The 17,021-nt window shown below is 34.3% G+C and overlaps 1 protein-coding gene across 5 annotated transcripts in view; it reads left to right on the top strand.

Annotated features, from left to right (window-relative positions):
• PIGN (phosphatidylinositol glycan anchor biosynthesis class N) overlaps positions 1–17,021 on the top strand; it is a 109,835-nt gene that overhangs the window by 17,787 nt on the left and 75,027 nt on the right. For all 5 annotated transcript variants that reach the window (XM_034996201.1, XM_034996199.1, XM_034996198.1 and 2 more), the window contains 8 exons: positions 925–1,173; positions 3,917–4,038; positions 4,696–4,794; positions 6,983–7,089; positions 11,410–11,534; positions 12,786–12,916; positions 13,403–13,519; positions 16,330–16,370. In XM_034996201.1, coding sequence (XP_034852092.1) covers positions 953–1,173; positions 3,917–4,038; positions 4,696–4,794; positions 6,983–7,089; positions 11,410–11,534; positions 12,786–12,916; positions 13,403–13,519; positions 16,330–16,370 — 963 coding nt within the window. In that variant the 5' untranslated portion in view covers positions 925–952. The remainder of the gene's footprint in view (positions 1–924; positions 1,174–3,916; positions 4,039–4,695; positions 4,795–6,982; positions 7,090–11,409; positions 11,535–12,785; positions 12,917–13,402; positions 13,520–16,329; positions 16,371–17,021) is intronic.

The raw sequence follows: 17,021 nt of genomic DNA on the forward strand, positions 1-17,021 counted from the left end.
CCCACACACAATTATGTATAAAATATGTGCAAGAACATTTTAATTGAATGAATGAATATAACCTCCACTTTTTTTTTGGTTCAGGGAACTAAAAATGTTCCTTTAATGAGTGTACATTTTCTTTTTCTTTTTTTTTTTTTTTTAAAGATTTTATTATTTTGACAGAGAGCGACACAGCGAGAGAGGGAACACAAGCAGGGGGAGTGGGAGGGGGAGAAGCAGGCCTCCTGCCGAGCAGGGAGCCCGATGTGGGACTCGATCCCAGGACCCTGGGATCATGACCTGAGCCGAAGGCAGACGCTTAACGACTGAGCCACCCAGGCGCCCTGAGTGTACATTTTCTGAAACACATGGAATTTAACTACTTTTCCTTCCTATAATTTATTTAAATGGACAAAAATGCATATAATCTCTCAGGAGAATCTACAAGTCTCCTGGGCTGATAACCAAAAGTCAAAAAAAAAAAAATCCTCAAACTTTAAGTAATATTAAATTCCAAGAATATCAATGGTGGTCATATGGGCAACCACGACAACCATGAATTTTATTTTCTATTTTATAAAGGATTTGATTTGACTGAACCTTGATTCATTTTAGGACTCATTTATATACTTGTTTTTTGATCCTATATTAGTTTTTATGAGCTTAGTATACATTTAAATTTATTATAAATAGTTTAGTGGTGTTAATTGGGTATTATACTTGAACTTTCTATTTTTGTGTGAGTGTATTTTATCATGTATTTTATTTCAGTATTACCTCATTATTAAATAATGTTTATTGTTGCTACCATAAATGAAAGTGAAGTTGTACATTGGTAATATTTTAAAATATATGTTCAGTCTACATGCAGTCATGAAAATATGTGAAAATATGTATAATTGCATTAAGGTTTACCCAGATTTAATTTTGTCCTTCTTTCAGTTTTTCTTGAAGATTAGTTACACTGGATATGCTGCTCTTCTTTATTTTGGGATTGCTTGTACATTTTGTGTTCTTCGGCTCCATCTTTGATATTTATTTTACATCTCCTTTGGTTCATGGAATGACTCCTCAGTTTACACCATTGCCTCCTCCAGCAAAAAGATTAGTACTGTTTGTTGCTGATGGCCTGCGGGCAGATACACTTTATGAATTTGATGAAAATGGAAATACTAGAGCGCCATTTATTAGGTAAGCATGTCAACTGATACAAAGAACTCTCTGGAAAGTGTTATCTTGACACTGTTTTATCTCGTGTTGGACATAGAAGTGATGATGAGAAAGAGAATAGGACACATATACATCTACCTTTGTCTTATGGATTAACAAATTTATTTCCTTCTAGGAGTTATGACCTTAGCTGCTTGGCCTAACTTGTCCTAATTTCCCAAACCTGGCTTATAACTCACTATATTATCTTTTTCTTATACAATAAACTTGTTACATTTTTAAAATAATGACAAGCTTAAATATTAATGAATTGCTAATTATAGTGCTGTTTGACTAGAACATACAGAGTTCAACTGAAAATACGCCTATAAAATATATAAAGCCCTTCCAAGTTTATGTCACTGTTAATTGTGATTTTAGATTTTATGAAGTGGCTTTGAAAAGAAATGTTTAATTTTTTAAACTTATGGGGCTCCTACAAATAATTGTTATTTTTCTGATTAGTGACAAGTCCCTCAAAAGCCCTTCCTAATGCTGGTATAGAGAGATTAAAACTCAAATTCAAATGGAAATTTATCTAAAATATTCCATCTTCTCCTGTTCTTACCTGCCATCATTACTTTTATCTCTTTACTGTGTTTTAGTTTTCCTGGTAGTACTTAGCATGTGCAGGTTTTATGTAGGTTGGGCCTTTGTTTTGTATACTACTTTATTTCCAGTTCTTAGAACATAGTAGGCAATTTAAATCTTTGTTGACTGCTAGAAGAATGAATGAACTTGGATTTCTGTTGAATTTCCAGAAATTTATGGTGGCTTAAATAAATGCATACCATATTAAAAAAATAAAAGTAATTTTTTTAAAAAAAAGATTTTATTTATTTGACAGAGAGAGACACAGCGAGAGAGGGAACACAAGCAGGGGGAGTGGGAGAGGGAGAAGCAGGCCTCCTGCGGAGCGGGGAGCCTGATATGGAGCTCGATCCCAGGACCCTGAGATCATGACCTGAGCTGAAGGCAGACGCTTAACGGCTGAGCCACCCAGGCACCCCAAAAAATAAAAGTAATTTAAGTGAGCAATTCAGGGTAGTGGGAAAATATGGGTAGGAAAATAAGATCAAACCAGAGTTAAGTTCAGTTCACAAAAATGTGTCACATAAATTTCTACAAATAATTTAAAATTGGGGTGATATATTTGGATGAATTTCTTAGTTGTCAAAGAAAGGAGAGAAATACAGTTCATTGCAAATTAATAAGGTAAAAGTATACCAGTTGTTAGAGAAAAGGTGAGCTTTCCCGGTAGCACTTATTTCTCCTTTGGGTGGTGGGTAGCAGGCCAAGAGCTCCCATAGTTGATGTGCCTTATGCTGTATGCCATCAGGTGTTTATGATTCCAGGAATCTTCTGGTTTCTTTTAAACCTGTTTGTGAGAGGTTTTATTTGTTCTTCACTTTGGATTTTAAAAAGATACGGTCTGAACGGGGCACCTGGGTGGCTCAGTTGGTTAAGTAAGCATCTGCCTTCAGCTCAGGTCATGATCCTGGGGTCCTGGGATCGAGCCCTGCATCGGGCTCCCTGCTAGCAGGGAGTCTGCTTCTCCCTCTTCCTCTGCTGCTCCCCCTTGCTTCTGCTCTCTCTCGCTCTCTTTCTGTCAAATAAATAAATAAAATAATTTTAAAAATATATATGGTCTGAACTGATCAAAATGTTTTTAAACAGATATCCAAATTTCTTTATGCCTCCTTTGTGTTAAAGTTTGGTTTTCATTAAATAACTGAAGAAGTTAAAAAGTATTTCTCCCATAACAAATGGTTCAATGGTTTTCAAACTTTAACTTATTATGCATGCATTTTACCAAAATTGGTTTTAGGATGAGGTAAGTCAGTAATAAAGAATATCTAAACCAGTACTTCTTGTTTTGGGCGGCAAGCATTCATCTTGGAAACTGTTACCAATGCAGTCAGGGTTTTATAACTTGTTGCTCTGCTGCTCTTTCACTTGCCATGGCATTGCTAGTCCTTTGCTTTCATTGTGATACAACTTAAAGACTGTTGATACATTTTAGCAGAAGAAACCTTTTGCCTGTTGTAATCTCAAATTTAGGAATATAATTTAACTCCTAATTAGGAGTCTAGCCATTTCCACTACCTTTAATTTTTTATTTTGAGAATTTTTCAACACAGAGAAATTGAAAGGAGTATATGATGAAATCTGTAGTTTATCCTTGTTTTAACAATTTTTAATTGTTTTCGTATTTGCATTCTCTCTCTCACTACACACACACACTCACACACACATATGCTTAAATTTTTATTTTTTCCTGAATAATTTGAAGGAAAGATCTCATGACACTTCACTGCTAAACACTTCAGCATGTATCAGCTAAAAACGAGGACTTTCTCCTACATGACCGCAATACCACATCACACCTAGTGAAATTTGACATTTATAGAACAATATTGTGTGTGTCAGTTATTTCTCAGGTAACAAACCATCTGAATACTTTGTGGCTTCATACAGCAATCGTGTATTTTGTTCTGTGTAGTAGCCAGATGGTTCTTTGTCTCGCCTAAGCTCATTATGCTGCTGAATCCAGCTAGTCAGAGGGCTAGGACTGTGTTCAGCTGGGATCAGAAAGATTCCTCTCCTTGTTAAATTTTGACTCATTTTCTGGTTTTGATTCCTTCTGTAATAATCTTATTTTTCTAAAGCTCTAACAGGATTTAATCAAAGTCTATGTTAACTATTGATCTATAATATCTTTTAGGAATATCATAATGCATGAGGGCAGCTGGGGGATATCTCATACACGTGTGCCAACTGAATCTCGGCCTGGTCACGTAGCCCTGATAGCTGGGTTTTATGAAGATGTCAGTGCAGTTGCCAAAGGTATTATCTATATTCTGGTTTCTTTTAAACCTGTTTGTGAGAGGTTTTATTTGTTCTTCACTTTGGATTTTAAAAAGATACGGTCTGAACGGGGCACCTGGGTGGCTCAGTTGGTTAAGTAAGCATCTGCCTTCAGCTCAGGTCATGATCCTGGGGTCCTGGGATCGAGCCCTCCTGATATGACTATATATCCTCCTATATGACTTTATTATATGAAAAATTTATTGCATATATATTGCTTCTTTAACACTGAATCATGACATAAAGTGAAGTGTGTTTTGACATACTTTTGGCAAGTATTTTAGCATGCCTTACTCATAAACACACACTGGTGTTGATTCAAGAATTAAGCTTTGGTCTTTTATCATTCTGTGGTACTGAAACAATCTGGATGTATCCATGGTTTTCCTAAATGTTAACTCTCAAAAGTTCAAAAGTGATTCTGTTTTAGTAAGAAGTAAATTATCTATTGTAAGCTTCTTTTTTAAAATATAGTATAATGCATGTAACATAAAATCTATTATTAGTTTTGCATTTGTTCTGTAATTAATTGTCATTGTTACTATTTGAGGAATACTTCTTTAGCAGCTATACTAGTACTTCACCATGTATATATTACTGTTGTTACTGTTTGCTTCTTTTTCCAATGACCTGAAGGATGGAAGGAAAATCCTGTGGGATTTGATTCTCTTGTTAATGAGAGCAAGTACACATGGAGCTGGGGAAGCCCAGATATCTTGACTATGTTTGCCAAAGGTAAGAGTCATTGATTATATTTTCCTCAGGTGATATATGTAATAAGTCAATGTGGTAATTTTTTTATATTACTTACTATATTTTATTGATTTTTGAGATACTTGTTTTTACATATTTAACATCTCTGACATAGGAATGTATATTACAATGGATAGACTTGTCCATTTGATTTTTTCTTTTAGTTGTACTTGAAATATTGGCACATCATATAGTTGTTAGTATCTTGAATTCAATGAAGTGGTATATGGCTCTAACATTTAACCTCTTTATAATCTTGGGCAAGTTATATAACTTCTCTGAACTTCAGTTTGCCTTTTGTAAAATGTGATGATAATAATAATTTCTATCTCATAGGTTTGTTTTTAGGTAAATTAGGTAATTCTTATGAAATATTTAGCAGTATGCTTACCATGTAACTTTTCATTATGATGATGATGTTGATGTCTGGTTCATTTTACTTTGATAATGTATTAAGTTTGTAGATATTCACATAAAGATTTAAATGCTATAACTTATAATTTCTATTTTCATATATTCAAGATCATGCCATTTGGATTTGTTCTGTTTGTTTCTGTGCATTGATTAGAAAATTCATTAGTATTATTTTTCTGAAATTATTGGATCTTGAATTTTGTGTCATTAAATGCTTTTTAGTGAGAGCAGAATGACTGGTCATTTCACTTAATGAAAAGGTTTTGTAACATTATACTTAGCCATAGGTGTAATCTTAATAATTGGCATTATTGAATATTATTGTATGTCCTGAAAGCAAAATATACATTCAGAATTTTACATATGATATTCATAGAACATAATTATGTAGGTCAAGGTAAAAAAACCTCAAACTATTTGCCATTTATATATATACTCCTTTCTTTGGAAAGCAGTTTAGGGGTGCCTGGGTGGCTCAGTCATTGGGCGTCTGCCTTCAGCTCAGGTCATGATCCCAGCATCCTGGGATCGAGCCCCGCATTGGGCTCCCTGCCCGGCTGGAAGCCTGCTTCTCCCTCTCTCACTCCCCTTGCTGTGTTCCTTCTCTCGCTGTGTCACTCTCTGTCAAATAAATCTGAAAAAAAAAAAAATTTTTTTTTTTAAAGGAAAGCAGTTTAGCTTTTGTGGGGACTGGTGGTGGTGAGGGTGGATTAAGTTGCTGTGACTCACCAAGCTTACCTTCCTACTTCTGGCTATAGCTGACAGGACAGGACCAACACCTGAATCAGAAACAATCCAACAGGAATGTTCCATTTATTGTAACCAACAAACTCACTCAGATCTGTACTTAGGATGTAGGGAGTAGAATGGCTGAGCAATGGTAGTGTCATTGGAACTGTATTGCTATTATAAGAGATTGCTATTTTTTTTAAAAGATTTTATTTATTTATTTGAGAGAGAGGATGAGGGGAGAGAGAGAGCACATGAGAGGGGGGAGGGTCAGAGGGAGAAGCAGGCTCCTGCCGAGCAGGGAGCCTGATGCGGGACTCGATCCCGGGACCCTGGGATCATGACCTGAGCCGAAGGCAGTCGCTTAACCAACTGAGCCACCCAGGCGCCCAAGAGATTGCTATTTGTTATATCTCTTCCTCATGACCTGTAAGAGCCTATCTCAGCCTATCTCAGCAATTCACTCAATTGAATAGATTCTTAATAAAATCTTGTAAATGTGTAAGATTAATATATTTGTTGACCCCTTCAAATAATTTAACAATATTTATTCCCTTATATTGAGAAAAATACACATTTTATGAATAAGATAAGTGAAGTTTTTAAATTTTCTTCTTGCTTTAGGAAGTACCAAATGACTTCATCTATTTTAGGTTGTAGCATCCTAAGACAAATTTTTTGAATAGTTTAATCTGTACAGGGAGACACACTTTGGTGTTTATTTTTGTGCTATTGTGTATTAGCCTTGTGACTTTGGCTAAATGAATTAACTTACATGTAGTGTATCTTTAAAATTAAAAATGTTACTGTGAGAACAAAAAGCAACAGCATGTTAAAGTAGAAGTCATGGTCCATGGCACATGAAATGAATGTTCATTATTCCTCCTGTCTTTCTCTTCCCCATTATAATACAAAATGCTTTGTGAAAAATTCTGGTTGCTCGCAAAAATTTTTAAATGGCTATTTCATATTTTATGACAGTTAAAAAAATTTTTTTTTAAGTTTTTTCCCCAAATTTCCTATTCAGGTGTTGGTGGAGACCATATTTATACATATAGCTATGATGCTGAGAGTGAGGATTTTGGTGCCCATGATGTAACAAAACTGGATACTTGGGTTTTTGATAATGTGAAGGTGAGTGCTATTGAGTTGATCATCTGCAGCACATGTATTTATACCTAAAGTACTAGAAACTGATTTGTTAGTAAATACATTTTAATTTTTTCCTACTTGCATAAACTTGAAAGTTCTGTATTGTAACATACTATTTTAAAAAGGCTAGATTCTAAGAAACTACACATTCTACAATAAACAATTAATGGAAGTTTTAAAAAAATTATTTGAAAAAGATAACTTTTTTAAATTCCATGTTTCTGACAGTTAAATGGGCTCCATAGATTGGAATTCAGGGAGCTTATACTTCATTCCTATTTGCTGAATAATCCTAGGTAAACCTTGATCATTCTTTTACCATACAATAGTCTCTTATAGTGGTGAGATCATGTAAGATATATGAAAAATGCTTTTGAAAATTCTATTCAAATGTAATGCATTTATAATAACAGGATTTTTTAAAAATTGCACTTTAGAGAAAGATAAAAACTAATCAGCAAATTAGTCATAACAAAATATCCATGAGTTTCTCTAAGAAGTAAAGTAGTTTGGACTGTCTGATAGTGATAATTATCACAGTTTTCACCAGGAATCCAATAGAATTTACATTTTGAAAAATTGTGTGAAAAATCTCACTTGTGGATAATGGCTTCCTTTCTTCCTGTCCATTGTTTCTCATTTACATATTACAACTTATAATTTGTCTGTTGCAAGAAACATTCATTGATTGACCTTTAATGATTCTTCTTTTTACCAGTAGTGTCTTCTGAACTGGCGTTGTGGACTTTTCCATGATATAGTCATTTTTGTTAGTTTGTAAATGTATTCCTCAGTATGTGTCTGCATTTTTCTCTGTATTTACTTAGCAGGAATTAAGTGTTCAATACATTCTTTGATAAACCCTATTTCTTTTATCAGGACCTTCTTGAAATTTTCTTTTTTCATTTAACGTATACTTTTGTCAACAGGGAAAACTTGAAGTTAAATAAAATCTCTTTAAGGAAATAATTGGCAAATTTTACTTTCTTATTGTCACTTCTTAATATAATCTACTTATGTTAGCATCTGCTGAAAGGCACTTGGTTTCTAATTTCATAGACATAGCTAAAAATGCTCCAGAATCGTGGATTAGATTCCTTGTGTATGGGCAGATACAGCTTGTGGCTGGCCTGATTTTATGTCTTTTTTTCCTTTCTTTATTTCAACACTGCTAGTGATCAGAAAAAATGATTTGCCCATGACTTCATAAAATATGGTATATATGTATAGTAATAACAGTAATATGAAATCATCAGCAGTGAAATGGTGTGAAGGAAAAATACAGGGACTAAAAATATACTTTTAGAAAATTGTGATCTAGACAGGGAAAGACTTTTCTGAGAGTTTTGAGATGATATTAGAAGTATAGGAGACAAAGTTGGATGGATCTGGATTGCACATGAAAAAGTATTTCAGGTCAACAGTAATATGTAAATCTTGGGCACTGAAGGAAGAGGCAGCATAATAGATTTGAGGAACTGAAAGAAGGGGAAGTTAAGGTGGCAGGAATACTCACTGGGAGCAAGATCTGAGGTAAGGCTAGAGAAGGAGTCAGGGGTCTTTACCTGGACTTGTGCCTGGGCCAGAGACTCATGCTTAATCCAAGCAAAACAAATCCATGTAAATGTCTACTCACTTTTTTTTTTTAATGTGGTGAAATACCTGTAACATAAAATTTGCCATTTTAGCCATTTTTAAATGTACAGGTTCAGTAGTGTTAAGTATATTCACATCGTTGTACCTCCAATCTCCAGAACTTTTTTATCTTGCAAAACTGAAACTCTGTGCTCATTAAACAACTCCCCATTTCCCCTCCTCTCCCAGCCTCTGGCAACTACTATTCTCCTTTCTGTTTCTTTGTATTTGTACCTATGTATCTATGTTTTGTACCTACACAGCTCATATAAATGGAACCATACTATATTTGTCCTTTGTGAGTGGCTTATTTCACTTAGCATAATGTCCTTAAGCTTCATTCGTGTCGAATCTATTTGCTTTTTATAACTCTGTTTGTGCAGGGGCGCCTGCATGACTCAGTTAAGTGACTGCCTTTGGTTTGGGACATGATCCCTGGGTCTTGGGATCGAGCCCCTCTGCGGGGAGTCTGCTTCTCCCTCTGCCTCTCCCCCGGCTTGTGCTCTCTCTCGCTCACACACTCTCAAATAAATAAAATCTTTATAAATAAATAAATAAAAAACTGTGCACCATCTCCTTTATTAAGCCTTCCATGACTTCCCTTTGCTTCACTTTGTTTCCCGTTCGACTTAGATAACCCTCTTCTATATTCCCTTGATACCTCTATCTTAACTATTTTATTATGCTGTACCATAATTGTTGATACATTGGCATATCCCCCATACATCTTGTTGGTAGAGATAATGACTTTTTCTCATTGTTAACTTAATTCCTGTCAAGGAATTGTCTGGTACATAGATACAAGTATTAGCTTAGATTAGGTTTAGTTCTGTGTAATAGGGGAAAAAACATGGCTTAAAAGTGTACTTTTGTCTCAGTAAAGATAATGCCAGAAGTAGGCAGCCCAGGGTTGATGCAGTACATGACTGCCATACTGGTTCCATGGTGTCATTAAGACCCAGTCTCTTTGAATTTCTCCTCTGTCCTCAGAGCATGAGTTTTATCTTCCCAAGTGTTTTTCATGATCCAAGAGGTGCCATTATTTCAGTGTTTTAGGACCGACAGTGCAAGGAATCAAAAAGGAACTTCTTTCCTACTAAGTTATACTTGTTTCAAAGAGCCTTAGTTCTGCAGTCTTTTGACTGCAATATTTGGTTTATATCTCGTTGGCCACAACCTCTAAGGTACATCTAGCTGTATGAGAGGATGGGAAATACGTAGGTTTTAGGGTTGAGCTTTGCCGTGTTTCTTGAAAGCACAAGTTTTACTCAGAGAGAGAAGGAGAGTGCCTGTTGGGGGGTCACTGAGCAGTCTCCCCTGATGCATAGCAAACATTTGTTGGGTGTAAAAATGAATGAGTGCCTTTGCAAGGAGGTGAGAAAAAGTGGGGGCTGATGGTCACCGGTGCACTAAATATGGAAGGCAAAGTAGCTAGGGGTATATTCCACCTCTTGTGTCCAAAAGACTAGCTTTTAAAAAGCCAACAGGAATCTAATGGGTTGAGCTCTACGAGATTATTTCATGGCTTCCCAGATCTTATGTCCATATGTGAATGAGTAGCCCTTTTTACACAGTGGAATTTTTTTTTTTTTACCAGTCATGGAACAAATTCTAACTTAAGTTGCTAGGTTTTTTTTGTTTTTGTCAGCTTTCAGTTATATCATTAGAATTTAACTCCTTTCTTTTGAAGAACTTGCCACTTCTATCTAGATTTAAAACTTCTTAGGGGCTAAGTAGAATGTATATGAAAGTTAGGGGATGGTTTTATGCTTTTAAGGAGGATGGTAGCAGGTTACATATTATGTTTTTTATTTACTTCTATTCTTGAATAGCAGGCTTCTGTAATGGCACCATTTGTATTTTTTAGTATTTATAATAATGAAGAATTATTTCAAAAAGTATTTCAGACTTTTATTGGACAATTAAATAGCTCTTGTTAAAGTTACCATGTACTGTATAGTTAGAGACATTTATGTGAACAATAATTATGTATCTTGGCCTAGCCTGTTGATTTATCTAAAATAGTTTACATGTTCATGTGTATGTAAGTAGAAGTTTAATCCTTTGTCTTAGGGCATTATAAATCCAGCTTATCATTATGAAATTAATATAATAATTTTTGACCCATATTTTATTAAGTTAGGGCATTTTTCTATCATACAATGTGAAGAACAGATTCTAGCGTTGGGCAAAGGAGATTGTTCGGAAGCTATTCACAGTGTTCCGAGTGAGCAGTTGTGGTTGAACTTGTTGGGACTAGGGTGGTAACCTAGACAGGACAGCGAGAAGTAGTCCAGCTCCAAAAACATTTAAAAATGATAAAATGTTCCTAAAATGTTGCCTCTAGTACTGTTTTACTTGATTCTTGTCAAAATATTTCTTCAACCTGCTGTATTTTATTCAGTGATTATGAAATCTTCATGAAATCAAGATCCCCTTTCTATAACCTTTTCTTGGCCTACTTTTCTAACCCAGAAAATAGCTCACTCATTATTTGAATGTTGATGTCTGAACCAACAATAAGGACTTTGTATTAGTAGGTCCTGAGGATAAATTTAAACAAAATAAGATAATCTTATATATAAATGTAATTAAATGTTTTCATCAGAATTATTTTTTAAATAAAACAAATGAACTAAATTTCTTTAACTGATTTGTTACATATAGGAATTCTTTCATGCTGCCAGAAACAACCAATCTTTGTTTTCTAAAGTAAATGAAGAAAAAATAGTTTTTTTCTTACATTTATTAGGAATAGATACAAATGGACATGCTCACCGACCAACATCGAGGTAATTTTAATGCTGTGTTTAATTTCGTGTTTTTGAGAGACTTAGCTATTCTGTTTGAACTTTTAAAGTATTATAATTTTTTTTGTAATTATCACATTACTTATATTCCATATTCATTTATCAAGGCAGGGACAAATTACATATTTTAGAAATATTTAAGGAAATCTTAGGGGGGAAAGCATTTATATGGTGTTAATATTTATATCACAAAAAGATGTAATTAGCTATTCCTTGTGTGTTCCATTTAATCAGTATTGTATCTAGCAAATGTATAAAGTTTTGTATACTATATTTCAGTAGCACTCCTTATATAGAACAGCAAATATTTTTCTCAGTTTTGTGAACCAAAAGAGGAAGAATCCATGTTATATTTCTTTATTTAGAATTTGGTTTAGATAAGTCTAACTGTAACTATAAAGCCTATTGATTAGCTGCCAGTAATGAATACCTCATGCTCCCTTTCTTAAACATGATGGACTGGTTCAAGTGAAAGAGTTCATACCAAACCAATCTGTTCAACTGAATGGAACGCTTAAATATAATTTGTTTAGAATGTTATATTAATGTTTTATATCACAAACACTAAGGGATAGAAACATTTTATACCTGAAACAGTGATACCTATTAATATGACAAGAACAATATAGTTTGCACTGAGAGGCATGAACTTGGAAGTCATAATTAATGCATTTGAGATGTAAAAAGCATTCATTAAAATGTATTTGCTAGTATAGGAGAATATTCTTCTTTTAAACTATTCCTGAAAACTATTTCATATTCTTTTGCTTCTTTAAAAGGAAAGAATATTATTTTTAACAATCTAAAGAGCTCTGATTTTAAAATATTCATGATGAAATCTAAAAGTATTTTAGGAGGGATGATTGGGTGGCTCAGTTGGTTAAGCATCTGCCTTCCCAGGATCATGATCCCAGGATGCTGGGATTAAGTCCCATTTTGGGCTCCCTGCTCAGCAGGGAGTCTGCTTCTCCCTCTGCCTGCTGCTCCCCCTGCTTGTGCACTCTCTGTCTTTCTCTCCCTCTCTGACAAATAAATGAATAAAGTCTTAAAAAAAAAAAGTATTTTAGGAGTGATATACTCTATATGTTGGCTAATTGAATTTAAATAAAAAATTAAAAAAAATAAAAGTATTTTAGGAGTTACCAACTTTAGATGTAATTAGTTCATGTTGAAGAAATTTGAGTTTTCCAAATTATTGTAATTTAATTTGTTCTTCTGTTTCTTTTTAAACAGGGAATATAAGGACAACGTTAAAGTAGTTGATGATGGAATAAAAGAGATTGTGTCCATGCTTGAACATTTTTATGGAAATGATGGGAAAACAGCATTTATCTTTACCTCTGACCATGGGATGACAGACTGGGGTTAGTCTGTCTTTAAGTGACATGTACCTTATGATTAAAGTAGTGGTAAATGTAGCTTGCAGATATCTTGTAATGTCGAAGAGGATTAGATGTCTTAGTATATGTAGTGTCTAGCACAAAATTGCTTAATGTGTTAATGTTAGAAAAAAACCTGTTCTTATGCAGAGAATCTTCTAGCTATAAAAGGAATATATTCTCATTTAAAATGAGAAATTAGAGGGGCGCCTGGATGGCTCAGTCGTTAAGCGTCTGCTTTCGGCTCAGGTCATAATCCCAGGGTCCCCGGGATCAAGCACCGCATTGTGCTCCCTGCTCAGTGGGAAGCCTGCTTCTTCCTCTCCCACTCCCCCTGCTTGTGTTCCCTCTCTCGCTGTGTCTCTCTCTGTCAAATAAATAAATGAAATCTTTAAAAAAAATTAAGTATTTAAAAAAATATATGTTAGTTCTTATACACTTGTCTTATTACTCTTAGTGTCTTATTTGTAGGTTTCCATGGGGCTGGTCATCCTTCAGAGACTTTAACTCCTTTTGTCTCTTGGGGAGCTGGAATCAAGTATCCCCAAAAAGTGTCAGCTCAGAAATTTGATGATGCATTTTTGAAAGGTATAAACATTTATCTTTATTGTTTTTATAAATATAACATTTTAAAATAAAACCAAAGTTTAACTTTAAAAGATTACTTTTCAAGTTATAGTTTTCATTTTGATATTTGTATCATTATGACTTTTATGTATTACTTTTATATAGTTTGTATTATTTGGTTTATAATATTCAGATTGAAATATATAGTCTTAGGGGTGCCTAGATGGCTCTGTCCGTTAAGCATCCAACTCTTATTTTGGCTCTGGTCATGATCTCAGGGTCATGAGATCAAGCCCCGCATCAGGCTTCTGCGCTGAGCCTGGAACCTGCTTAGAATTCTCTCTCTCCCTCCCACTCTCCCCTCCCTCCTCACAAGTGCCTGCACACACACGGGCGCGCGCTCTCTCTCTCTCTCAAAAAAAAAGGAAAAAAGAAAGGAAATATATAGTCTTAGTTATCTGCCTTATGAAGATACAAGTATAAATTATCCTATTACTTTTTTTTTCCACAAGCCTTTTTATTGCTGGGATTTACATTAAACTCTTGAGTCAAATCTTACCTGCAAAGACTATCATTCAGATAAATCACACATATGTCACAAATTGACATTTCACAACTGGACTGATTGTGCCCTGTCTCTAGTACTTTTGAAGGCTGTCTGTGTTACTCAAGCCTCCCTTCCTTCCTAATCCATAAGGAAAATGAATTCCTTTTTCCTGGAGCTCTGCTTATTGGGTAAGGTAAGGTTTTTTCTAGAGTTCCAAAATTTTTATTAATTGGCCAAAACAAATTCCTTTCAAATGCCTTACTCCAGATTAGTTGTATAAAACTCATCCAAGGGGCGCCTGGGTGGCTCAGTCATTAAGCATCTGCCTTCGGCTCAGGTCATGATTCCAGGTCCTGGGATCGAGCCCCGCATCGGGCTCCCTGCTCGGCGGGAAGCCTGCTTCTCCCTCTCCCACTCCCCCTGCTTGTATTCCCTCTCTCGCTGTGTCTCTCTCTGTCAAATAAATAAATAAAATCTTTAAAAAAAAAACAACAAAACTCACCCAAAACCCTTGCTAAAAATACAGATTAAAAAAACAAACAGATTTCCAGACCTTGTCACTAGATATTTTAATTCCATGAGTCTGGGTGAGGCCTAGAAATTTTCTTTTTAAAACCTTCTCCAGGGACAGCCATGTTTAGGTATTTCTATCATGGAAGACTCTTTTTGGTTTGCATAATAAGATTTCCTTAGACTATTTCTTTGAATTTATTTTTTTATTGAAATATAATTCTCATACCATTTTAATTTTAATTCATGTTTTAAAAGTGTACAATTCAGGGTTTTTAGTATATTCACAAGACTGTACAATCACCTCTACTATTTAATTACTAACATTTCATCAGCACCCCCAAAGAAACCCCCTACCCATTAGCAGTCACACCTTATTTCTCCCTCAACCATTACTCTACTTTCTCTCTCTGGATCTGCTTATTCTGGACATTTCAAAAAAGTGGAATTACTCACTGTCTGGTCTTTGTGTCTGACTTCGTCCACTTGGCATAATTTTTTCAAGGTTCATCTGTATTGTAGCATGTATAAGTAGTTTTTTTATAGCTGAATAATATTCTATTGTATGTATAGACCATATTTATTCAATTATCTTATGGACATTTGGGTTGTTTCCATATTTGGCTATTATGATAGTGCTGCTATGAACATTTGTGTAAAAATTTTTTGTGTAGATATATGTTTTCATTTCTCTTGGGTAGATACCTAGGGATGGAATAAGTGGGTCATATATAACTCTATGTTTAATTTCTTGCAGACTGCCACACTGTTTTCTAAAGCAGCTTTGCCATTTTATATTCCTATGCCCTGTGGTAAATGGATTAGATTGGGTCTAATAGAAACTAGGTTAAATAGTATGTTTGTACTTAGGAGATAAAACTTTATTTTGGCACTTGATTTCTCAGTGAATTAATGGTTTAGAATGACTTAACTTCAAAAATCACTACAGAAGGAATATACTTTTTTCTTACATGAATATTAGGAATCTTAAGTTATAGAGAAAGGGAATGTGCATTCTTTCCTCATCAGGTGATTAGTGTGAATTTTTAGTAGCTGACTAGTAGAACCAGGAACATATTTTTAAACTTTACTAGCTTATTAAAGGAAATTTCATCATAAAAAATATCTTAGAACCCTTTTGGTAATATATCTTAAAATCATTAAATCAAGACATGGTCTCTCATCATTTGTTTTGATGACTGTTTAATGAAATTTCTGAATTTATATGTAGAAAAATAGGGGAATGAGGTATCTCTGAAGGTGATTTTAATAGTAACTCACTATAATATTTTAACATTTGGGATTAGTGACAGTAGGAACATCACAGCTACAATTTTAAGTATTTTGCAAGCAACTGCCATTATAGAAAGAAGAAAGGGTTAGGTTGCCTAACAGACTATCAATTGCCTTAATTACTCCCTGGAGCAGGACTGTCATTAGTTGTAGTCATGCTGACAGCTGTTATCATTGTGCCTTTTACTTGATCTTCCCTTCCTTGGCCTTTTGATGTTTTGAAACAATTGTCTGCAAATGAGCATTTTGAAAGTTTAATAAATCATCACAGAAAACACTAATATTTATTTTAAAGCTATTCCTTTAAAATTCTAGTTTTAAAAATATATAGCTGTGCCTGTTTAAGTGCCCTTTTTATTCATAGTTGGCTTAAAATAGATTTTCCCAATACTTTCGTTTGACATTATGCCTTGATCTCTCTTAATAATGAAACTATTATTTATTTTTAATCTTAACATCAGCTCTTGTATCTGTGTTTCAGAATGGAAATTAGAGAACTGGAAAAGGCAAGATATCCATCAGGTATTCAGTTCAATTTAATCACTTCCAAATTTATCTCCTATAAGAAGTTTAGACCAAAAAAAAAAAAATGTGAAAAACAATATTAAAAATAATGATGATAAAGGATTTTTCAAAACATTTCAATTACCAAGGGAAATCCTTCTAGTGCAAATATTTTAACTCAACTAATCTTTCTTCTGGCAAAATAAAAAAAGCTCCAAGTAAAACTGAAAGAAGACTCCCTCCAAATAACATTGGCTAATTAAAGAATTAGAAATCTGCATGCCTGTTCAATTTCTGTGATTTCTTGTCATGGTTGCTTTGCTTAGTTGCTTTAAGCACAGAGCTAATAAATAATAAAAGCCTATTATGGATTTTTCCCCTGTAGTATGAGTTACCATTTCTTTTTTATTAACACATATTTTATCTTTAATTCTAGCCAGGATGCTTACAAATGCAATGGAAAAAAGATGACAAAATATAGATTACTTAGCTAGAAACCTTAGATTACAGGAAAATGCATGGCCAACTTAATCAAGTTAGACTGGTAACATTATGTATGAATAGGAAGCATGGAATTTTCATTGTTGAAGATATGCTATGTAAACAGCCATCTTCACTATTTGTAAAAGGCATGGCATTATTGGTATATGGCCTTCAAGGTGGTAGGAC

This window comes from Mirounga leonina, unplaced genomic scaffold (genome assembly GCF_011800145.1).
Source record: "Mirounga leonina isolate KUSES-001 unplaced genomic scaffold, KU_Mleo_1.0 Mir_93, whole genome shotgun sequence".
NCBI lineage: Eukaryota > Metazoa > Chordata > Mammalia > Carnivora > Phocidae > Mirounga > Mirounga leonina.